The 25,580-nt window shown below is 47.1% G+C and overlaps 1 protein-coding gene across 3 annotated transcripts in view; it reads left to right on the top strand.

Moving 5' to 3' along the window:
- The window catches only part of LOC148454536 (contactin-4-like), a 370,760-nt gene that overhangs the window by 134,682 nt on the left and 210,498 nt on the right, over positions 1-25,580 (top strand). For all 3 annotated transcript variants that reach the window (XM_088460822.1, XM_088460823.1, XM_088460821.1), the window contains exon 2: positions 15,055-15,172. In XM_088460822.1, the coding sequence (XP_088316948.1) occupies positions 15,121-15,172 (52 nt within the window). In that variant the 5' untranslated portion in view covers positions 15,055-15,120. The remainder of the gene's footprint in view (positions 1-15,054; positions 15,173-25,580) is intronic.

Raw genomic sequence — 25,580 nt, 5'->3', positions numbered from 1 at the left:
TCGCTAAGGTAACTTGGCGTGTGAACAATGCGACCACGACAATGATCGCTCAGCGACGTACAGGTCGGCATTGCGTCCACATTTGAATCTGGGCCACATTGCGGTCACGCTTGCGGTCAGCTTGCATCTCTGAATGCGCAGAAAGGAAAGTGAAGAGCATAGATGTGAGTGGGGGGATCCCACTATCGCCAAATCTGTCTTAGTACCATTTTATAGGGTAGCGGACAATACAGTAACAGTGAGGTGACAAGATAAATGGCAGGTCTAATAACCGTCTGTGACAGGAGTTATAATTGGCTGACAGGAGGTATAATTCACCCTAGATGACGGGAAAAGTAGTTATAATAACATTTAGTCACAGAACGAGACCTCAATCTGTAATAAGATATCAGCAGGTATGTGATATATATGTTAATGGGACATATTTATTAATCAACTCTGCCCTCAAACTACGCGGAGACCGCTGTTTCCGCATATCTAACCGAATTAAGTACCCCTCATATTTGCTCATATCTCCTTCTTCCTACCCGCCAGCTTCCGCAGCAGCCGTCCCCAAAGTTTTTTATGGGGACGGTATTAAACAAGACTCGCAATGCGAACCCTATTGGATATTGCCTGCGTGGGCTAACGTCATCTTCAGTGTCAGAGGCCGCCTCACTGAGAAGCGGCAGTAACACCGGCCGGCTCGCTGAGTATAGCAGAACCGCAGTCAGACGTTTGTTGCCGGCTCGTATAGTCCTGTCAGTTAATCGTCTGCCGCTACGGGTTCCAGCTTCCCTTGGTACTGTACAGGGTAGAAGCGGCTTGGTGGCCATACTGGTGCTCAGTATAGTAGTTAGCAGGTGTCAGAGTTCAGTAACAGATTATGCAGACTGTGGGCCTCATTTATCAACAGGTTTTATCATTCGCAACGAGCGATAAAACGCGCTGCGTATGATAACGGTGCTCCAGCCAATCAGCTCCCAGCTGTCATCTGTTTAAAAAATGACAGTTGGGAGCTGATTGGCTGGAGCACCATGTATCATACGCAACAAATGTTATCCCTCGTTGTGAATGATAAAACTCGTTGATAAATGAGGCCCTAAGGGCCAGACTCGGATGGACGCTAATGCCGCCGCAAATTTGTACGCAGTGGATGTGCAAAAATATGCAGATGCTGCCGACACTGGAAACTGTAATGAAACACTCACCGACGTCTTCGTAAATCCAAGTGACTGTACAAATAACAATATATTCGGCCCTCTGAGCCATCCTATGGTGGCACAGAATGGCCGCCGGAGCGGAGATTCCTGAGCCATTATTACTGGGTACAGGATCAGAGTCGCAGGGACGACACGCCTGCAAATGTATCCGCACTGCCAGCGACATTTGTAATGGAACTTTATGCGTGGGCAGCGTGACACCAATAATTCTGATAACTGCTCAACCGCATAAACATCGGCAACGAGTTCATCGTTGAATGAGGCCCTCAGTGTGGGTCTTCCCGCAGGGGATGGAGGAGGCCACATGGTGCAGAATGCATGTCACTCATCTTTGCTGCTGACGCTGCGTGACCGCCATACGCTGTGCGGGGAATGGAGTCCGTGGTAGGAAAGTTGGTTGCAAAGTCAAAGTATACAATGAAGTTTTATCCTCTGTTTTATGACTTTCCCCAACTCTTTTAGTAAGAGCAGGAAGTAAGAGATAAAGAGGAAACCGGGACAGATGGGAAATAGAGCAGGGTAAAGGCTTTTCCGTCATCACTAGTCTGGGTGAGTGGCGCCACAAAGGAGTGCGGGCCTCACCCGGGTGTTACCCGCCAAGGGGTGACACCAAAGTGCCGAATCCTCCTCAGTTACAGAAGCCGGGTGCTGCCCTGTAGCATTACATGCAGCACTCGGCTCCTGACACAGTGAGGGAGCCATCACTGCACACAGACTGGTCACCCGGGGGCAGTCCGCACCGCTGGGACCCCCGGAGTGACTAGAACGGGGGTTCGGCCCATGAGGCCATGCCCATTGTCTGCGAGACCACGCCCCCGTTTACTGGCGCTCCCCTCACCGCATGTCACCGTGGGGAGGGATGCCACTGGTCTGGGTTATAGGATTTAGAATAGCGAAAACAGTGTTGTGCGTGGTGATTGCTATTCTGTGGTTCTCAATGTCACATACTCAAAATCTTTTACATCTACTGCATTCATACATAGGTCACAGGTAAAGTGCACGCCGAACCCTTGTATTATAATTATTAATGATAATACAATTTTTTTATGATCATGTACAGCGGTCAGGTCATGTTGGGGGTGTAGTGTCCTATGTCTGTATAGAGTGTAATAGATGTGTATTATGGTCATGTACAGTGGTCAGGTCATGTTGGGGGTGTAGTGACCTATGTCTGTATAGAGTGTAATAGATGTGTATTATGATCATGTACAGTGGTCAGGTCATGTTGGGGTGTACTATCCTAATTCTGTATACAGTGTAATAGATGTGTATTATGGTCATGTACAGTGGTCAGGTCATGTTGGGGGTGTAGTGTCCTATGTCTGTATATAGTGTAATAGATGGGTATTATGTACAGTGATCAGGTCATGTTGGGGGTGTAGTGTCCTATGTCTGTATATAGTGTAATAGATGTGTATTATGATCATGTACAGTGGTCAGGACATGTTGGGGGTGTAGTGTCCTATGTCTGTATACAGTGTAATAGATGTGTATTATGATCATGTACAGTGGTCAGGTCATGTTGGGGGTGTAGTGTCCTATGTCTGTATATAGAGTGTAATAGATGTGTATTATGGTCATGTACAGCGGTCAGGACATGTTGGGGGTGTAGTGTCCTATGTCTGTATAGAGTGTAATAGATGTGTATTATGCTCATGTACAGTGGTCAGGTCATGTTGGGGATGTAGTGTCCTATGTCTGTATACAGTGTAATAGATGTGTATTATGGTCATGTACAGTGGTCAGGAGATGTTGGGGGTGTAGTGTCCTATGTCTGTATAGAGTATAATAGATGTGTATTATGATCATGTACAGTGGTCAGGTCATGTTGGGGGTGTAGTGTCCTATGTCTGTATAGAGTATAATAGATGTGTATTATGATCATGTACAGTGGTCAGGTCATGTTGGGGGTGTAGTGTCCTATGTCTGTATACAGTGTAATAGATGTGTATTATGGTCATGTACAGTGGTCAGGAGATGTTGGGGGTGTGGTGTCCTGTGTCTGTATACAGTGTAATAGATGTGTATTATGATCATGTACAGTGGTCAGGTCATGTTGGGGTGTAGTGTCCTATGTCTGTATACAGTGTAATAGATGTGTATTATGATCATGTACAGCGGTCAGGACATGTTGGGGGTGTAGTGTCCTATGTCTGTATACAGTGTAATAGGTGTGTATTATGATCATGTACAGTGGTCAGGTCATGTTGGGGGTGTAGTGTCCTATGTCTGTATAGAGTGTAATAGATGTGTATTATGATCATGTACAGTGGTCAGGTCATGTTGGGGGTGTAGTGTCCTATGTCTGTATACAGTGTAATAGGTGTGTATTATGATTAGGGGTGAGCGGGTCTGGATTTCAGAAATCCGAACCCCCCCGAGCCCACCCGATCCGAGGCCGATCCGAGTCAGGCTCGACTTTTCCCACCTCACTCGGATCTGAAATCGAGGCAAAACATCATCATCCCGTCTTCCGGGTCTCGCGGGTTTTGGATCCTATATAAGGTACCCGCGTCGGCTCCATTTTCTCACTCGGCTGTGGACAGTGAAGAGGGAGGGTGGGAGTTAGGGCTGGCTGGGCTGTGTAGTGTAGTGTAGTGTAGTGCAGTGTAGTGTTGTGCTGTGCTGCGCTGTGCTGCTGTTGTCCATAGGGGCTGTGTCCACTCCTTCAAAGTCCATAGGGGCTGGCTGGCTGGACTGAGTTGTGCAGTCAGTTGTCCATAGGGGCTGTCTCCACTCCAAAGTCCTGTGCAGTGTCCCCGTCCTAAAGGGGTGCTGTAGTGTTGTCCAGGGGGTGCTCTGTCCATCAGGGGTGCTCCCCCCAAGTGCAAAAAATATATATATTTTTTTTCTGTGTTTGTGAATTGTGTGCACTGTGGCTGCACGTGCATCAACAAAGGAGCAGTGCCAAGCGTGCGCCTGTGTCCCATTAGTAAAGGGCCGGCTGGCTTGTCCGTTAAAGGGTGCTGTAACCCCCAAAGTACACTCCAAACAAAAAAAATATATATTTTCTGTGTTTGTGAATTGTGTGCGCAGTAGCCGCACGTGCATCAACAAAGTAGTGCCAAGCATGCGCCTGTGTCATAAGTAAAGGGCCGGCTGGCTTGACTGTTAAGGGTGTTGTATCCCCCAAAGTACACTCCAAACAAAATAAAAAAATATTTTCTGTGTTTGTGAATTGTGTGCGCAGTAGCCGCACGTGCATCAACAAAGTAGTGGCAAGCGTGCGCCTGTGTCCCATAAATAAAGGGCCGGCTGGATTGACCGCTAAAGGGTGCTATAACCCCCAAAGGGCACTCCAAACAAAATAAAAAAATATTTTCTGTGTTTGTGAATTGTGTGCGCAGTAGCCGCACGTGCATCAACAAAGGAGCAGCGCCAAGCATGCGCCTGTGTCCCATAACTAAAGGGCCGGCTGGCTCATTTCTTAAAGGGTGGTGTAACCCACAAAGTGCACTAGTCTCCAACAAAAATAAAAAATTATTTTCTGTGTTTGTGTGCGCCTTAGCCGCACGTATATATCAATATAACATAAATGGAGGACCAAACTTTCTCCGATAAAAATAAAATAGGAAAAGATCAAGAACCACTTCCTCCTAGTGCTGTTGCTGCTGCTGGGAGTTGTTCATCATCCCAGAGAGGAAGTAGGAACACCACTACTTTTACTAAACAATTGACCCTCCAACAGTCCTTAGCGAGGAGGATGAAGTACGACAGCAGTCATCCTGAAGCAAAACGTATTACTGAGGCCTTGACTGCTATGTTGGTGTTAGACGTGCGTCTGGTATCCGCCATTAGTGCAGTGGGATTTAGACAATTGATGGAGGTAGTGTGTCCCCGGTACCAATCCCGTCTAGATTCCACTTCACTAGGCAGGCGATACCGAGACTGTACAGAAACGTCAGAAAAAGTGTCCTCAGTGTCCTGAAAATGCCGTTGTACCCAATGTCCACTTAACCACGGACATGTGGACAAGTGTAACAGGGCAGACTAAGGACTATATGACTGTGACAGCCCACTGGGTAAATGTATCACCTTACGCAGCAACAACAGCAGCGTCACCAGTAGCAGCATCTCAAAAACGCCAGCTCGTTCCAAGGCAGGCTACGCTGTGTATCACCGGTTTCAGTAAGAGGCACACCGCCGACAACCTCTTAGAGAAACTGAGGGAAATCATCGCCCAGTGGCTTACCCCACTTAGACTCTCCTGGGGATTTGTGATATCTGACAACGCCACCAATATTGTGCGGGCATTACATCTGGGCAAATTCCAGCACGTCCCATGTTTTGCTCACACAATAAACTTGTGGTACAGAATTTTCTGTAAAGCGACAGGGGCGTGCAGGAGACGCTTTGGGTGGCCCGAAAAATTTCTTACCACTTTTGCCATTCAGCGACTGCGTGCGCCTGTGTCATAAGTAAAGAGCCGGCTGGCTTGTCCGTTAAAGGGTGCTGTAACCCCCAAAGTGCACTCCAAACAAAATAAAATATTCTTTTTTTTTCTGTCTTTGTGAAATGTGTGGGCTGTAGCCGCACCTGCATCCTCAAAGCAGAAGCGACAAGCGTGCGTCTGTCTGTTAAAGGGTGGTGTAACCCTCAAAGTGCGCTCCACAAACAATAAAAAAATTCTTTTTTTTCTGTCTTTGTGAATTGTGTGGGCTGTAGCCGCACCTGCATCCTCAAAGCAGCAGCGACAAGCATGCGTCTGTCTGTTAAAGGATTACATCGGTGACAGCATCCAAGTAGGCATGTCAGACAGTCCGTACCTGTACTGGCAGGAAAAAGAGGCAATTTGGAGGCCCCTGTACAAACTGGCTCTATTTTACCTGAGTTGCCCCCCTCCAGTGTGTACTCCGAAAGAGTGTTTAGTGCAGCTGGGAACCTTGTCAGCGAAAGGCGTAGGAGGTTGCTTCCACAAAATGTGGAGAAGATGATGTTCATAAAAATGAATTATCAACTCTTCCAGGGAGACCAGCCTCCAGAATGGACAGAGGGACCTGTGGAGGTGGATTCCAGCGGGGACGAATTAATACTCTGTGAGGATGAGGATGTACACACTGAAGAGGGTGAGGAATCGGTGGATGAGGAGGATGAGGACGACATCTTGCCTCCGTAGAGCCAGTTTGTGCAGGGACAGATTAATTGCCAGCTTGTTTTGTGGGGGCCCAAATGAACCAATAATTTCAGCCACAGTCGTGTGGCAGACCCTGGCGCTGAAATGATTGGTTTGTTAAAGTGTGCATGTCCTGTTTATACAACATAAGGGTGTGTGGGAGGGCCCAAGGACAATTCCATCTTGCACCTCTTTTTTTTCTTTGCATTATGTACAGTTTGGGGCCTAGTTTTTCTAACTGCCATCCTGTCTGCCACTGCAGTGTCACTCCTAGATGGGTCACGTGTTTGTGCCGCCCACTCGTGTCACTTAGCATAGTCATCCAGCTACCTCGGTGCAACCTTTTGGACATAAAAACACTATTGTGAGGTGTTCAGAATAGACTGTTAATTAGTGGAAATTAAGGTTATTGAGCTTAATAATAGCATAGGAGCAGAAAAACCAACACATTCTGTGATTTTAGCTATTTTTATGCTGTTTTTAAAAAAAAAATACAGATCCAAAACACAAAACCCAGAACCCAAAACACCGAAGGGTGGTTTTGGCAAAACCAATCCAGATCCAAAACACTAAGAAAGATCCAGATCCAAAACCAAAACACGAAAAGTGGCCAGTGCACCCCCCCTAATTTTTATCATGTACAGTGGTCAGGTCATGTTGGGGGTGTAGTGTCCTGTGTATGTATAGGGTGTAATAGATGTGCGTTATGATCATGTACAGTGGTCAGGTCATGTTGGGGGTGTACTGTCCTATGTCTGTATACAGTGTAATAGATGTGTATTATGGTCATGTACAGTGGTCAGGTCATGTTGGGGATGTAGTGTCCTATGTCTGTATACAGTGTAATAGATGTGTGTTATGATTATGTACAGCGGTCAGGTCATGTTGGGGGTGTAGTGTCCTATGTCTGTATAGAGTGTAATAGATGTGTATTATGGTCATGTACAGTGGTCAGGTCATGTTGGGGGTGTAGTGTCCTATGTCTGTATACAGTGTAATAGATGTGTGTTATGATCATGTACAGTGGTCAGGTCATGTTGGGGGTGTAGTGTCCTATGTCTGTATACAGTGTAATAGATGTGTGTTATGATCATGTACAGTGGTCAGGACATGTTGGGGGTGTAGTGTCCTATGTCTGTATAGAGTGTAATAGATGTGTGTCATGTTGGAGATGTAGTGTCCTATGTCTGTATAGAGTGTAATAGATGTGTATTATGGTCATGTACAGTGGTCAGGTCATGTTGGGGATGTAGTGTCCTATGTCTGTATACAGTGTAATAGATGTGTGTTATGATCATGTACAGTGGTCAGGTCATGTTGGGGGTGTAGTGTCCTATGTCTGTATACAGTGTAATAGATGTGTGTTATGATCATGTACAGTGGTCAGGTCATGTTGGGGGTGTAGTGTCCTATGTCTGTGTATAGTGTAATAGATGTGTATTATGATCATGTACAGTGGTCAGGACATGTTGGGGTGTAGTGTCCTATGTCTGTATAGAGTGTAATAGATGTGTATTATGGTTATGTACAGTGGTCAGGTCATGTTGGAGGTGTAGTGTCCTTTGTCTGTATACGGTGTAATAGATGTGTATTATGGTCATGTACAGTGGTCAGGTCATGTTGGAGGTGTAGTGTCCTATGTCTGTATACAGTGTAATAGATGTGTATTATGATCATGTACAGTGGTCAGGACATGTTGGGGGTGTAGTGTCCTAAGTCTGTATACAGTGTAATAGATGTGTATTATGGTCATGTACAGTGGTCAGGTCATGTTGGAGGTGTAGTGTCCTTTGTCTGTATACAGTGTAATAGATGTGTATTATGGTCATGTACAGTGGTCAGGTCATGTTGGAGGTGTAGTGTCCTATGTCTGTATACAGTGTAATAGATGTGTATTATGATCATGTACAGTGGTCAGGACATGTTGGGGGTGTAGTGTCCTATGTCTGTATACAGTGTAATAGATGTGTATTATGGTCATGTACAGTGGTCAGGTCATGTTGGGGTGTAGTGTCCTATGTCTGTATACAGTGTAATAGATGTGTATTATGGTCATGTACAGTGGTCAGGACATGTTGGGGGTGTAGTGTCCTATGTCTGTATACAATGTAATAGATGTGTATTATGGTCATGTACAGTGGTCAGGTCATGTTGGGTATGTAGTGTCCTATGTCTGTATACAGTGTAATAGATGTGTATTATGATCATGTACAGTGGTCAGGACATGTTGGGGGTGTAGTGTCCTATGTCTGTATACAGTGTAATAGATGTGTATTATGATCATGTACAGTGGTCAGGACATGTTGGGGGTGTAGTGTCCTATGTCTGTATACAGTGTAATAGATGTGTATTATGGTCATGTACAGTGGTCAGGTCATGTTGGGGATGTAGTGTCCTATGTCTGTATACAGTGTAATAGATGTGTATTATGGTCATGTACAGTGGTCAGGTCATGTTGGGGGTGTAGTGTCCTATGTCTGTATACAGTGTAATAGATGTGTATTATGATCATGTACAGTGGTCAGGACATGTTGGGGGTGTAGTGTCCTATGTCTGTATACAGTGTAATAGATGTGTATTATGATCATGTACAGTGGTCAGGACATGTTGGGGGTGTAGTGTCCTATGTCTGTATACAGTGTAATAGATGTATTATGATCATGTACAGTGGTCAGGACATGTTGGAGGTGTAGTGTCCTATGTCTGTATACAGTGTAATAGATGTGTATTATGATCATGTACAGTGGTCAGGACATGTTGGGGGTGTAGTGTCCTATGTCTGTATACAGTGTAATAGATGTGTATTATGATCATGTACAGTGGTCAGGACATGTTGGGGGTGTAGTGTCCTATGTCTGTATACAGTGTAATAGATGTGTATTATGATCATGTACAGTGGTCAGGACATGTTGGGGGTGTAGTGTCCTATGTCTGTATACAGTGTAATAGATGTGTATTATGGTCATGTACAGTGGTCAGGTCATGTTGGGGGTGTAGTGTCCTATGTCTGTATACAGTGTAATAGATGTGTATTATGGTCATGTACAGTGGTCAGGTCATGTTGGGGGTGTAGTGTCCTATGTCTGTATACAGTGTAATAGATGTGTATTATGGTCATGTACAGTGGTCAGGTCATGTTGGGGGTGTAGTGTCCTATGTCTGTATACAGTGTAATAGATGTGTATTATGGTCATGTACAGTGGTCAGGTCATGTTGGGGATGTAGTGTCCTATGTCTGTATGCAGTGTAATAGATGTGTATTATGGTCATGTACAGTGGTCAGGTCATGTTGGGGGTGTAGTGTCCTATGTCTGTATACAGTGTAATAGATGTGTATTATGGTCATGTACAGCGGTCAGGTCATGTTGGGGGTGTAGTGTCCTATACATGTATAGTGTGTAATATAATTGAATTATGGTCATGTCCATTGGTAAAGTAATTTTGGGGGTGTAGTGTCTTAGAATTGTTTTAAGATTATATACAGTACTTAGGTTATGTTAGTCAGTAGTTTCCAGTGTCTCAACGGGATATTGCAGATACTTGTTACTTTGTAGGTATTACTCCAGTAAATCCCTGCAAATATATGTACGAATTTGCACTACATGTATTTCTCCCTTAACTGCAAGATGGTTTGAATGCAGATCCTCCCAACCTCAGCACAATTATAGAACTTATCGACAGTCTCAGCCCTATTGCAGTAAAAGTGTTTGTCCACAATCCCCTTGTGATCTGAAGCCAAGATCCAGCTTGAGTCCTGGGTCTCAGTGCAGCAGTACTCAGTCCTGTTATAGCTGTACAATAAGGTGCTATGCTGAGTCCTTCATAGAGGTCTGTTAAAACTTTATTGGTAAATGGTAAGCTGCAGTCATTCAGTACTAGCAACAACGTGTACCCCAAATGAGCCAAAAATGGGGGGCATGTTTATTCAAAGATGGGTTTCCCAAAAGTGACCAACTCCTTTAAATGCCTGAGACTGTCAATCATTGCCGTGCTACCACGAGAGTGAGAAAATCTGCATTAAGATAGCTGGATGCTCTCTGTGGTTTTTCTTGGCAATATTCACAGTATGGGAAAGAGAGAACCATTAATTGGACTCAAAATCTGCTGTAGCTAAGGAAGAGTTACAGACAGTAAATCGTTGTGGTGTGAAATGTTCCGTATGGCACCAGGGACTAGTACTGGAAACTTTTTAATTTTTTATTTTTCATTTTTACCTATTTTTGTCTGTAACGTACTGTGGAGACCGAAATCCTTTTTTTTAAGGTCGCAGAATGAATTTATAACATTGACAATGTATGTGACCAAGGGCATATTTATATAACACGGTTATGCTATCTGCAGTATATACTGTACAGTATATATGCACTAAATATTCTACAGAGAAAAGGACATGAGATACTGTAAAACTCCATTCAGCTACAAATTGAATTGTACTGTGCCTTAGTATATCACCTATAGCATATAGACATTATATACCATTATTTTGTTTTACAAAATAAAATGTTTCTTTTTCATGATGATACAATGTTTATACTTCAGAATTAGGAGTACTTGTTACATGTTTAATATTCCAGCATTCGCCGATGTGCAACTACAATGATAGTGAGGGTTTTTGATGTTGGCCAGCAATATGTGATATTTGTTTACATTCTGGGGCTCATTCAGTGGTGGGCGCAATTTAAAGGAAATACCAACGTTCACTTAACGATTATTTGCAACTGCGCATGCCGGGAAGTTCTGAAAAACCCCTACGGTGCATCCGTTACACAAAATGTGTACGCTCAATGATTCTATTGCACTCGGGAGATACGGGGCGGGATGCATGACGCATCGCACTCACGATGCGATGCATTCCGACAGTCATCGTATGCATGCCGGGATTGGTAACGCAGGTATGCATGACGATCCCTGCAAAGGACCGCTCTGACAGTAAGAGCACCCGCTCTGAATCAGGGCGTTTTTTTGGGAGCGTCCTCCCGGACGCTCGCATAGCCATCGGGCTTGCGACGAGACCCTGCGGTAGGGTCTCGCTGCCGCAAGCCCTGGAGTGCTTTTGGCTCTATCAGAGCCAAAATCACTCCCACTGACATCACTAGTGATGTCAGTGGGGCCGGACCCAGACGGTAGGCGTCCCCATGGGAACGCCTCCATCTGGCAGCCACGCCCCCGGCACGCCCACTAAAGGGGGCGTGCTGTCACTCACCATCGACAGCACGCCCCCTTTGGTGCGAGACCCGGAGCGACAGCTTGGCTGTCGCTGTCCGGGTCTCGCGCATGCGCACGACGGAGCTCCCTCCGTCGTGCGCATGCGCATTGGGGTAACATCGACCCGCTTGCGAGCGTCCTGCGCTCGCGAGCGGGTCTGAATGAGACCCTCAGAACAAGCTCCTGTATGTCCAATGACTTTGTAGCTCAGAACTGACCCTTAGTGGACGACTCAATTGTATGGGTGGCGATAATTAATTGGCGCCCAGTGTTGCAATTCAATTGTTCTGTTGCCCATTAATTATCACCGTCTTCACGCCCTATTAGACCGTTTTACACAGCTAAACCAGTCTAACGTCCCAGTTAGGGCGCCCTAACCACAGGTTTATTACACATTTTTGCTCGCACCCTCCTGAGGTCACTTCCTCACTTGGTCGCATCCTTACTGTGCCTTCTCCTTATTGGGTCACCTCCTCACTATTTGCCTGATTCAGCAAGGAACGCAGTTGCTTATACGCACGCAATCGTCCGGTTGCTGCGTTCTGCACATGCGTACGTATTGCAGTGCGCGTGCGCAAACTAGCTACTGCAATCGGGCCTGCGATCGCAGAGGCTACGCAGACCCATGGCAGAGCGATTGACAGAAAGTGCCATTTGTGGGTGGTGACGGGGGTGGTGGTCGTGTGAACGCAGGCGTCCCAGTGCGTTGGGATGACGTTGCAAGGGCGTGCATAAATTAGCCACTGTGATGCCATACGCAGCTTGAGGCCTCATAGCGTACACGAAGTAAGCAATTCCTGAGTGAGGTCTGACCTTCCTTACCTGTGCGTATGGGACCGATGTTTCTCGTAGTTATCGATTGTTTCGCTTTGTTCCCCTAGTATACGGAGGTGATTAAGGGGAAGTGGGCGTCCTTATATCAGGCTGCGATCGCAATGTGAATGCAAACATTTACATATCACCGTTGATATTAGCAACTGCGCTGCGTGGGTATAAGCAAAACAGCGATCCGTAGTGAATCACATCCTGTGTCATCAACACTCACTGGGACACCACCTCACTTGGTGACCTCTTCACTGAGTCACATGCTCACTGGGTCACATGCTCGCTGGGTCACATGCTCGCTGGGTCACCTCCTCACTGGGTCACATGCTCGCTGGGTCACATGCTCGCTGGGTCACCTCCAGATGAACTTACTATGGGCCAGATGTACTAAGCTCTGGATAGTGATTAATTGGGAGAGTGATAAACGACCAGCCAATCAGCTCCCAACTGTCATTTTTCCAAAACAGTCTGTAACATGACAGTTAGGAGCTGAGTGGCTGGTAGTTTATCACTTTCCAGAGCTTAGTACATCTCCCCCTAAGTGTCAGATCCTTGCCGCAGTTGCGGTTCTATTGCCTGCACGCAGTCTACCTTGTTTCTAACACTTCGGATACATGGCACAAAAGCCTTTGGAAGAGGGGCGCCTGGGCTAGTGACAGACACACTGTGCTAAATTGGAAATGTCACAAAACGTCCATTCTCCTTATTAAATAACACGTTTCTATGGTTTATTAATCTTAAAATGGAGCCTATGAATTATGCAGCGCTTTAGAGAGGACAGACAGTCATTCAGCGCTCCCATGGGAGGCTGATCTCACACACAGTAGTGTCCGTTTTTTGACAGCAGCCAATTAACCTATCAGTACAGTTTGGAAATGTGAGAGAAAATCAGAGCACCCAGAGGAAGCCGACACAAACGCGGGGAGAACATACAAACCCTACAAAGTGCTCTGTAAATGTGGATCAGTTGCAGCAGCCATTTTGCCTCTGTAATGTCCATCCCATGAAATAAAAATCAACGTTTCTGATACCGTCGTCTCGCAGTCCCAACAGCGACTTTGTGCGTACAATCTGTGTCACGCCTGCGCTGTGGGAGTCTTTAGAAATGTCAGCGCATGCGCAGTTGCACAATATCACTAGACTACATGATCACTGGCGTTGTGTGCAACTTACAGCCGTATTCAATTTGAGCGGACCTGCGACACTTTTCCGCCTCCCGGACTTTTCGCCTACATCGCATGTTTTGTATCGCGCGCGTACCTGCGTATCTCCGTATTCAATTTGAAAGTACGTGAAGATGGGACCTGGCGAAACTGAAACAAGTGGAAACTCCTGTCAGATTTGGGGAAATTAGCCTGACACCCCCCAAAAGATGCTCTGACATGGGGGTTCCCTATGGTACCCCCCGATTTGGCTTGCTGAAGGTATTTGGTGTTTTTAAACGGGCTCAATAGCTGCTAAACAGCGTTTTTGTATAAGTGGTGCAGAATAGGATTCAGGAGTTTTATTTGCAGAAAATAACTTATCCCAGCAAATTTGGGGGTACGTGAAAATGGGGGTCAGCATATTTTAAAGTTGTTAAAGTGAAGTTTAAAAAATCGTGAAAAATCCACCTTCCGCAAGCCCCTGCAATGAAAATAAACACCTGGGGCGTACTTGGGGACCCCCTCAGAGTCAAGTTCGCTAGTTTTAACTTTGTCCCCCAACATTTTTTTTTTTTGCCCCCAAATTCAAAGTGATTTTTTGGGGTGTTCTTAATTATTTTTTTTTTATTTTTTTGACGCAGTTTACCTTTGGGGGACTGTCTGAAGGCTGCACGGGGGTTCCCGCAACGTTGCACCCCAAAACCCCAATTCTGCACTTTTTTCCGCCTGCTATTCATTGGTGAAACTTTTCCACCTATTGCCTTGCATAGACTTTCTGCCTAGGCGGAAAGTCTTTCAAATTGAATACGGCGATACTTTTCCACCTGGCGAAATGACGCAATCGGCGAAACTTTTCCGCGGATTCGGATTTTTCACCTCAAACTGAATACGGGCCTAAGAATCAGCCCCTTTTGTTTGCTGCAGGGGGGGATGAGGGGCGCTCACCACATACAATCAGCTTTGGAGGAGCGAATGGGGCACAGAGTGGAACTAGAGCAGTCCAGAAAGCACATGCAGCCTGCAGGAGCACCCAGTATTTACCATGCATTCGCACCCCCTGCAGCTCATCATGGTCTGCTCAGCTGGTAACTGTACACCTGGGCAACACTGGCACCTAACTCTCAATCAGCCTCTATGGGAGCAGGAGACAGGCGCACGTTATAGAGCTTTGGAAGGGGGGGGGTGCAGGAACATCCTTCTCTCACTCTTCCGCAGTGGCACTTGGCCCAGAGCTGCGCTGTGTTGGTGTAAAGCTACAAATCGCTCGTGTTGCCAGCAGAGGTTTCAGCGAATGATGGAGTATTATATTTCAATTGATCTGAGGATGTCTTAACCCAACGTCAATATGTGGGGGTCTGTAATATTTCCAGCATGTGTGCGTGCACCTTCCTGGATTGACATAATAGGCGCAGCGCTGGATTCAGGCCATCCGTTACATGCCAGAGATTGGCGAGGGATATAGGACGAGATCAATACGATAGGAGCAGTGAAATAGAGGCAGGGGCTTGCGCTGGTACACGAGTGACAGACAGAGAATTGTAAACTTGCTGCTTGTCTCCCACAGATAAAAACACGTAAAGTTGCGGCAGATCTGAGTGGCTGAAGAGACGTCCGACCCCACAAAGCGAGGATGAGGTTGCTATGGAAACTCCTGGCGATTCGATGGTTCGTGTGTCTTGCAGGTAATATATCCAGTTCTTGGTATTAAAAATGCCCCTTATAGTCCTTCTGAGGGAATTCAGGTCCCACTTCAGGGGCCAATTAAAGCTCGTAGGCTCCCTCTCTCTCTGCTCATTGATATCATTTCCGAGTATGTAAAAGTCTCAGGAGCCAAGTTCATCAAATAGTGAAATGGCCGGAGAAACCGGGTGAACTCGCCAGCGCTATACACATACACACCTCCCTGATGACAGTGTGTAGATCTTAAATCACTGAAACGTTGGCGCTACGCTGCCTATTGTATTGCTGTGATTATCCTGGATTCTGCACCATTTAGACATTTACACACATATATGTTTATGTTTTCTCAGGGTACCTTGCAAATAGCCATCGGTAACTCTTTATTGTATAACACCACCGACTTCCATGTTTGCACAGGAGGGGGAAGGGGGTATTTACTGCCGCAAAATTGCTTCTGTTTCCAGTTGAATTATGAGTATATCATGGCTTTTTAAAGGTTTTTGCTTACATACTTTTCATTGAAATATATAAATCAATTATTAAACATTATCTTATTTTCATTAAGCAGAACTCAAAGGCCAAATCTTTGTTTCCAGTTCCGCTGAGAATCTGTCTCCTGGCTTATAGAGACCAGCCCAAAGCGTGAGGTTAACCCTCGCCGCTGGCCATATTATTTAGATAAATTGTGGTGATTTAGGATATTTTATCGCAATTGAAAAGTCCGCAATATAATTAATAAATAGGCTCCCAAGTGTTGGTCTATGAGTGTGATGGGCAGTGTCTTATTCCTTTATCATACTGGTTAGATGTGCTTAGCCTTGTTGAGGGATAAAGTACCAACCAGTCAGCTCCTAACTGTCATTTTTCAAACACGGCCTATAAGATGACAGTAGCTGATTGGTTGGTACTTTATCCCTCGCCACTCTATCTCTCTGCAAGGCTTAGTAAATCTCCTCTACTGTATGCTGTTGTCAGTGTCTTCCTCATGTTGCCCTGTATACTGCCCCAAGGCCGCCATGACAAATTTCGGGGCACGGTACTTTAGGGAATATGGGCCCTCATTCAGAGCCGGACGCTCTGAGCAGAGCGCTCGCTCTGAATGAGGGCCGTCCTCCATAAAAATGGAGCATTCTCCTGGACGCTCGTATAGCTGTGGGTCACCACCCACAGCACATACGAGCGTGCAGGATGATGGTCACGATGGTCTTGACCATCGCGACCATCGCCAGTGCGACCAGAAGCCCGTGGTCGGGTTTTGCAACCACAAGCACTGGAGTGATTTTGGCACTATCAGAGCAAAAATCACTCCCACTGACATCACTAGTGATGTCAGTGGGCCGGCTTCTGACGGTAGGCGTTCCCTTGGGAACGCCCCCATCTGGGAGGCACGCCCCCGGCACGCCCACCAAAGGGGGCGTGCTGTCAATCAACATCGACAGCACGCCCCCTTTGATCAGACACAACGAGCGAAGGAAAGTCCTTCGCTCGTCGCGTCTCGCGCATGTGCACGACGGAGCTCCCTCCGTCGTGCGCATGCTCAGTGCACACCATCGACCCACTTGCGAGCGGACAGCCGCTCGTGAGTGGGTCTGAATCAGGCCCTATGGGGCCCCAAGTAGATGCTGGAAGGGGCTGACCACACGATTTGGGGGGCGTGGCTTCACCTGCTTGGCATGGCCGGGTGCACCTGCTCTAGGCACCCTGTGACATGGCTGTGAATACCATTGTATGCTGCAAGATCTTATCCTCAGTGCTTTGCTGTTTGGGAAACATGCACGTGATTAGTGCAGTAACTTATCAAATGCTCAGTGCAAAATCTATTTTTGCGACATCATGTAATTAAATTTACGTCGCCAATGCATATTGCCCTCCTGAAGAAAATGGCAGCATTTAAGGAGGGAGCAGATATTTGTTCCGGCCAAATGGATGGTGTGGTCTGGTAAAAGGTGGGTCTTTGATGTCACGTTTACACTGACACTTGGTTCCCTTCACATTTGTCCACCTCCCTCTAGGGGTCTATTTACTAAGCAGTGATAAAAGACAGAGTGAAAAGTGATAAGGTGCCAGCCAATCAGCTCCCAACTGTCATCTCACAGGCTGTGTTTGAAAAATGACAGTTGGGAGCTGATTGGCTGGCACCTTATCACTTTTCACTCTGTCTTTTATCACTGCTTAGTAAATAGACCCCTAGATCTTCTTGGTGGGTTTTGACGCACACCCATGCGTTTCATAAATGAGGTCCACTGACATCATGGAACACCTTCAAACTGTCATGTGACTTATAGGAGGGGACCCTGAATCCAGGAGAAGAGAGAAGGGAACTGTAATACATGTCCTTCCACTCCGTGGGTCCGCATGCTCCTAAGCACCCCCTGTAACCGCTATAACCGCCCCCCTCCCTGGTGATCTCTATCCTAGGTTGAGAGTAAGGACTTTTTTCTGCTGAGTCAAGCGCTGATTAAATATAAAAATCATAATGATCATCGCAAACTGGGCTGCTTTAATAAATACACAACTAAATTTCACTTTGTAGAACTTCAGCCTAATCCTGTGCCCACAAATACTCAACTTGATGATGCCATTGTGGGGTCCGCTTCCTAGCTGATGCCCACTGACCGAGGGCCTGATTCAGAGCCGAACACTCTGACCAGAGCACTCGCTCTGAATCAGGGCCCTCCTCCATGAAAATGGAGCGGCCTCCTGGCCGCTGGCATAGCTGTGGGTGACCACCTACAGCATATGCGAGCAGTCATGATGATGGTCGCGATGGTCTTGACCATCGCGACCATCGGGCTTGCGACGGAGACCCTGCGGTAGGGTCTCGCTGCCGCAAGCCCTGGAGTGATTTTGGCTCTATCAGAGCCAAAATCACTCCCACTGACATCACTAGTGATGTCAGTGGGGCCGGCTTCAGACGGTAGGCGTTCCCATGGGAACGCCTCCGTCTGGCAGGCACGCCCACCAAAGGGGGCGTGCTGTCAATCAACATCGACAGCACGCCCCCTTTGGTGCGAGACCCGGAGCGATGGAGAGCCCGTCGCTCGCCGGGTCTCGCGCATGCTCCCTCCGTCGTGCGCATGCGCAGTGGGGGAACATCGACCCGCTTGCGAGCGTCCTGCGCTCGCAGGCGGGTCTGAATGACCCCCTGAGGCCCTGCTCACACTACCCAGAATCGAGGTATGAAATACATTCTGCTAACATTTACAAATATCGATTTAACTCACAGATAAACCTGAACAAAATCATATTGTTTCTTTCACATATTAGAGAACTGCCACATCGAGGATAGGTTAAAAAAGCATGGTTACGCTGGTACTTGTAGTTCCAGAACAGCAGAACAGCCACAGGCAGCCTTAGCCTATTACCTTTTAAAAATGAATCTAATATATATATAATATACCATGTGACATATTTAACATATGTTATTACTAAATCCTTCCGGGCTTAATTAACCGTCGTGTCTGAATTACTATCACGCTGTGAGGAATAAGCCCTTTGTTTATCTCACTGGAGATGACTGTTTGATGAATATTTCCCTTTCATCTACATATTACATGGGGAAGGTAGACGACCTGTCAGTAGGATAGCGACACGCTTTCGCATCCATTACCACCGAGCCAGTCGCTGGCTTGTTCCGTGATAACTCGCTGGCAGACAGGGCTGGTGCCCTCTATTCCAGATAATGTTGTTATCCTGTCTGTCTCATGATGTCCTTAGGAGACAGGGGGATACATGGCTGTAATCATACACGTCGTCCAGCCGTCTGTCATCGTAACTCATATCCTTCACTTGTTCATTTTGTTTTCTGCAAATCCTTGGTTTTAATTTTTTTTTTTAGCCGCCTTATGCTTGAAAAACAACAATATTCAAACATATCGGGGCGAATTCTGAGTTGGGAGCAAAACAAAACAAAAAGCCGATAACTTTGCACCTTGTCGCACTGCAGCTGGGACAGATGTAACGTACAGAGGCCCTGATTCAGAGCCGGACGCTCTGACAGAGCGCTCGCTCTGAATCAGGGCCGTCCTTCTGAATTTTAGAGCGGCTTCCTGGCCGCTCGCATAGCTGTGGGTTGACCACCCACAGCTATAGCGAGCGGCCAGGAAGATGGTCTCGATGGTCAAGACCATCGCGACCATCTGGCTTGCGACGAGACCCTTGTGGTAGGGTCTCATTGCCGCATGCCCTGGAGTGCTTTCGGCTCTATCTCTAGTGATGTCAGTGGGGCTGGCCCCAGACGGTAGGCGTTCCCATGGGAACGCCTCCGCCTGGCCCGCCACGCCCACCAAAGGGGGCGTGCTGTCACTCACCATCGACAGCACGCCCCCTTTGTAGCGAGACCCATAGTGACGGCTTGCCCGTCGCTATCCGGGTCTTGCGCATGCGCACGACGGAGCCGCCTCAGTCGTGCGCATGCGCACTGGGCTTACATCGACCCGCTTGCGAGCACCCAGCGCTCGTGAGCGGGTCTGAATTAGGCCCAGAGAGAGTTAGATTTGGGAGGGGTGTGCCTAAACTCACATCCACATTGCAGTGTAATAATGAGCTTCCAGCATGTGTGAGCTGCATGCAAAAGCAGCTGGTATTTACCCTGCATGCAAAAAAAAAATTGTTTGCACCACCTGCAGGGAAACATGGTTTGTCCAGGGGCAAAGTTATTCACTTTTTTGCATTGCCCGATTCACTTAACTTGCAGCAGCACCGTAACATGGTGCTATTGTGGCCTGTACCGGCTGCACGTCCCCCGAGAGCATGACATCATGATCGGGGGAGGGGGCCGCCAGCACACTGAAGAATAGTAGTGCCTGGAGCATCCTCATAATTCTTCAGGGGCTGCAGGGCGCTATTCCAGACACCCTGCTAGCAATATGCAACTGTGCCCTGAGCTGTGGGGTATGTATCACTGCTAACTGAATCCCCCCTAAGGGTTTGTGTTTCCTGAGTATTACAGGACCTTGTCCACTTTGAGATTACCCCCTTTATTGTGATAGTATTAGGCTGTGTCCGAGGGTGTCACTTTACAGGCTGTGTTTGAAAAATGGCAATTAGGAGCTGACTGGTCGGTACTTTATCTCCATCCACTTTATTTTCCTCAAAGGCTTAGTACATAGACCTCCACATCACAGGCTCCTCACAGAACAAGCTGTTTGTTTTTTCAGGGTGAGAGGTAAAATACCTGCACTAAACTGATATCTTACAGGGCCGGTGTGTAAGTTGTGGGCAGGCTTGCCTACCCTCTCGATTTGGTCGGGAGCCTCCCAAATATCGGATGCCGCTCCCGACCCCCGGAAAGGCAGGCAATCATCCCGGCTGCCGCCTGAACCCCCCAACTACTACAAGAAACCCCCACAGCGGGGGCCCCGATGACGCGATTCGCACTGAAGCACATCATCGTGGCTCCGCCCCCTGCTTCACAATGACAATATTTTCGGCATTGTGAAGAGGGGGCGGAGCCACGACGATTCGATCGTGTGGCTCCGCCCCTAAAACCGTGTCATTACCCGGCCACGCCCCCCGCTGTGCACAGACATGCAGCTCCCTCCCGGAAGGAGAGAACTGAATGTCGGCATGTATGGTTGTGGGTGCCCTAATTGCCTCCACCTGGGGCATGATCCAATCTACTCCTCCTCCCTCTGCTCCATCCCAAAACAACCCCCCACCACCACCCCAGTGTCTTAAGTGCCCTTATACACCCTGGCACTATATATTCTATTAGTGACAGTACCCACCCTGCTACTTTGCCAATTATGATCTCTATATAAGACTTTGGGGCCTACTCATCATGGAAGGCTGTATGACCTCCGATGATGAAGTATTGAACTCGCAGCAGGGAAAACATGACAACGGAGCAATTCATCATTGCTCCAGTGCGGGGACAGCTGCTCCGAAAAGCAGTTGTTCCCATGGCTAGTATCGCAGCTACTTCTGTAGCTGCGTTACTTACCTGCTCCCCGTCGTCCTGGTCACGCATGCGTGACCTCGGGTCAGTAGGCGGCGGAGGGATCCCTCTTCGCATCCCTGGAACTCCTTCCCGTAGGAAGGAGCCGGGATCCGAGAACAAGCGCCGTCTGAAGATGGCGCTTGTTCTCTGAAGCAAACTCAGAAAACGTTCAGTTTTCGGAGCTTGCTGAATATCAGGGGGTCCATTTGGGACCCCTGATGATGAATATTCCGGTAACCTAAATTTGCGGAAACTAGCTTACCAGGCCATTTATCGTATGATGAATAGGCCCCTTTATGTTTACGTTTATAGATAAATATGGGTGTGATATGTATTACCGCCGGGCGCATGGCCGGCGGTTCAATTCCCGACACCGGCTGCCCGACAAAGGAGGAAATCCCGATCGTCCTAAAGGTAAGTAACAACTAACCTAACAACCCCCCTAACCCTAACCCTCCTTAGGGGTGCCTAACCCTAACCTCCCCCCTGTGCCTAACCCTAACCCCCCCTCTAAGTGCCTAAACCTAATGCCCCCTTCCCCGCTGCCTAAACCTAAGTCCCCCAGGGGGGTGCCTAACCCTAACCTCCCCACCGGGGGTGCCTAACCCTAACCCTCCCTCACCCTAGCCTAACCCTGAGTCCCCCTTGGGAGCCCTAAACCTAACCATCTTACCCTCCACGGCTGTCCGCTGCGGCGCCCGGCATCCGCTCGATCGGGATGCCGGGCGCCGGTCTCCCGACGTCGGCCAAATTACAGGCATCTACATTTAGACACCTGTCATTCGTCCCTAGTCGGGATAAAGCAGTCTGATACCCCTTTTCCACCTAAATTCCGTGTCTGACCCAGAGTTGGAACAAAGGGCCTAATTCAGAGCCGGTCGCTATTTGCGGTCGTTCGTTCTGGAAAAAGGGGTGGCTATTCAAATGAACCGTTCGCTCTTTGCGGTGTGTTCACGCCTATAAGTCTGAACGAGCGAGCAAAACTTGCGGTCGTAATTTTGAAAAATACGCCCCCTGGCCGCTCGCACCGTACGTCATGTCCGCTATTTATTAGATTAATCGAGTACATTGAACAGCGTATGAACTGCTCGCTATTCTTGTGGTTGGTTTTTCCAACCGCTATTTTGTGAGCAGTTTTGCCTTTAAAATAACCCAGTGACGTGGTCAATGACGCTGTTGTTTTAATTATGCACACCCTTAAAACGCCCGTTTTGACCTTTAAGCACGCCTGCGTTCTGAATTCCACTCCCCGTTTTCAAGCACCTTCCCCTGTTACCACCCACATACGCCTCCTCCTGTCACTCAAAATAGCAGGCATTCGCTATTTAGCGAACAAACGATTTTCGGCAGCACTGACTGGTTCGCGCATGCGTATTAAAATCCGTACGCATGCGCAGATGTGCAAACATCGGTCAGAATGAACGAGCGGCCGCTTACGAGCGGCTCTGAATTAGGCCCAAAGTTCCTATCTGGATCAGACCCGGAATTTTGCCGGCGCCGACTCGGGATATTTCCGAGTCAGCGCCGCTCACACCGCAGTCGGGTCTGCATAGACACGGCTTTTCCGGAGTGAAAGTGGTCGCTTGGAGATGACGTCATCTCCAAGTGCCACTGAAGCCGGACCAATCGGCCGGCTAGCAGCGCACTCCAGGTCATCGTGACCCGGAGTGCGCTGTTCTCGCAGCAGGGTTTCACGGGCTAGGCCCGTGTTAAACCCTGCTAGTTACCTGGGTTGGATTGCCGGGTCACTCGACCCGGCGATCCAACCCTCTCCCCTTTTACACCAGGGAGCTGCCCGGGTTAACCCTTCAAAAACCCGGGTTTTAGCTTCGGTGTAAAAGGGGTATTAGACCGTCGGGTTCCAGACTACTGTACATCCCATAAATATAGTTTAGTAGCAGAGACACAAAATACTGTAGTAACACAACTAACCATCCATCCACCCACATACTATAAAACAACTAAAATATTTATCATTGTTTGCCCCTTTAAGTAGTATGCAACTGAGAGCAGGTAAGGCTCTGAATAATTGCTAAGTGAAACAGCATGATAAAAATAGCAACTTTTTCTGATGGAAACAGGTAAAGGCCCATACATCAGAGATTGATTGCAGCAATCATGCAGTTTGCAATCGATTGTGTATAAAAATCTTTCCCTTTTTCAATCGATTGCAGATTGCAGAATTGCCACCATTGAAAGATTTTTATACACAATCGATTGCAAATTGCACGATTGCTGCAATCAATCTCTAAAGTATGGGGGCCTTAACATATGAAAGATTATATGCTGAAGATCCATGTTCCCCCAGTTTACCGACTACATTACAATATATATAATTATTGTGCCCAGCAAAGTTGATTTTCGCAAATTCAAACGTAAAATGTTTACCGATGCAGGATGTCACCACGCAGGAAATGACAGCTAATTTCACCTCAGCGCCTCCAGGTGTATTGCAGTAAACGTGTGACATTATTCCACGCCTTTAGCATCAATGATGTTGTCGGTTCCTAGCAACATTACAGGCTGTTCAGTTGCGCCCAGCGTTCTGCTGAGTCCCACATCCAGCAATAATGAGCTGGAAATAAATTTTAATCAAGAAATTGGTCGGTTATCCAGGCAGAAAAATGGCTCCATTTTAGGTTATTTTATACTTCATGACCTAGAAATATTTTATACTGTAGCTACAGTCTCATCTTTCAGCTAAATTAATACGAGACAGGACTGTTAGACGCACTTGGAACCGAGAGCAGTGATGGATTGTGGGAAATTTCTTAAGGGGTCAGCAAGATCTCAAGTAGAACATATGAATTAAGAATTTAATAGCTGCACTATGTCTGATTGCCAGGGTTTAGGCTGTGATTTTTAGGATAGGGTGCATATATTACACTATAAATAACTATACTATGTAACGAGCTGCTTAAAATTTTGTTCTTTAAAGATGTAAAATGCACATTAGGCTTAATCACGTCTGATTCTTTCTGTATTTCGGTGCCATATTTTTATATATTGTGATTTATTATCAATAAAAAATCCAGAGAACATTCTAGAAGCAATATGATGGTGGCGGCCCAATGCAGTCATCGTTCAAGAATATTCGCGATCATACCGTATAAGGCTGCCCACCTTCAGAATAGATTCTGGGGTATCACCCACTCTAGCCTGTATCATGCAGTGGGGGCAGAGCCAACACAGGCAGCCATTTTGTGAGATGAAACATACATAACCTATGACTTTGCTAGGAGCTAGTGATATTACTGAGGCATGTGGCAAAAGAGCCTCGTGCCTCAGTAATTTGCCTTCCTTATGAATTAACAGGCTGCACTCTCATGAATATTGGCTCAGTCCACAAAATGTCTGCCTCCGTTCTTTGTCATTTTTTTCTGCTGTACCTGCAGTAGCTAAACACTGCGTCCTGCTCAGGGCCGACATATGGCATGTGCTGGAAGAGCTTGGTGGAATAACCACAACCACTTACCTCCTCCGTGGCTGACCCGAGCTTCCCAGACAAGCCCGGGCCCGGGCAATTAGTGCCCGCCCCGCCTCCTTTTCGGCCCCCCCATGTCCTGCTACTACTGGCATTTAGGCCCATTTTTGTGCATACTTGCTATAAAATGAATTTACTGTTATTGGAGGGTTGGTGCATATTCCAGTATCTGAGCCATTTATCGAAGATGCACAACAGCAGTTTGTGAGAGGTCTGCTGTGGCCCCCCACTCTTTACGATCGCAAATACAGCCCCCAAAGCTCTGTATGGCGACTGCGGGAAAACTCAATTTACCAAGCTGGCTTACCCTCTAGTGTCTCCGTGTGTTACACATGCGCAATACAGGTGCTGTTTGTAGGAAACACGTTGTTCCTTTTCGTGCTGTGAGGCTAAATCGGCTTGTAATTAGCCTTATATACCAGATGATCTAATTTGCATATCAAATTAATTATTCCAGTTTTAATTTGCTAGGTTGAATTTATATTAGCCCTTAAAATAAGATTTAAATTACCAAAGACTTTGATTTCCTTCCTCTGTTTTGAGACTCTTCATTCCTCACGTAGACAACTTGTCATATTGTGTCATCTACTGCTCAGTGATAGAGGGACATAGAGTATAAGGTAGGACCACCGACTAGGTAACTGTATGCCCTCTGTATTGTACAGACCCTGTATACATGTAATCTACTGCTCAGTGATAGAGGGACCTACAGAGTATAAGGTAGGACCACCGACTAGGTAACTGTATGCCCTCTGTATTGTACAGACCCTGTATACATGTAATCTACTGCTCAGTGATAGAGGGACCTACAGAGTATAAGGTAGGACCACCGACTAGGTAACTGTATGCCCTCTGTATTGTACAGACCCTGTATATATATATATATATATATATATATATAATCTACTGCTCAGTGATAGAGGGACACAGAGTATAAGGTAGGACCGCCGACCGGGTAACTGTATGCCCTCTGTATTGTACAAAC

Source organism: Taudactylus pleione, unplaced genomic scaffold, assembly GCF_031769625.1.
Source record: "Taudactylus pleione unplaced genomic scaffold, aTauple2 ptg000986l, whole genome shotgun sequence".
NCBI classification, from domain to species: domain Eukaryota; kingdom Metazoa; phylum Chordata; class Amphibia; order Anura; family Myobatrachidae; genus Taudactylus; species Taudactylus pleione.
This window is presented reverse-complemented; position numbering and strand designations above follow the sequence as displayed.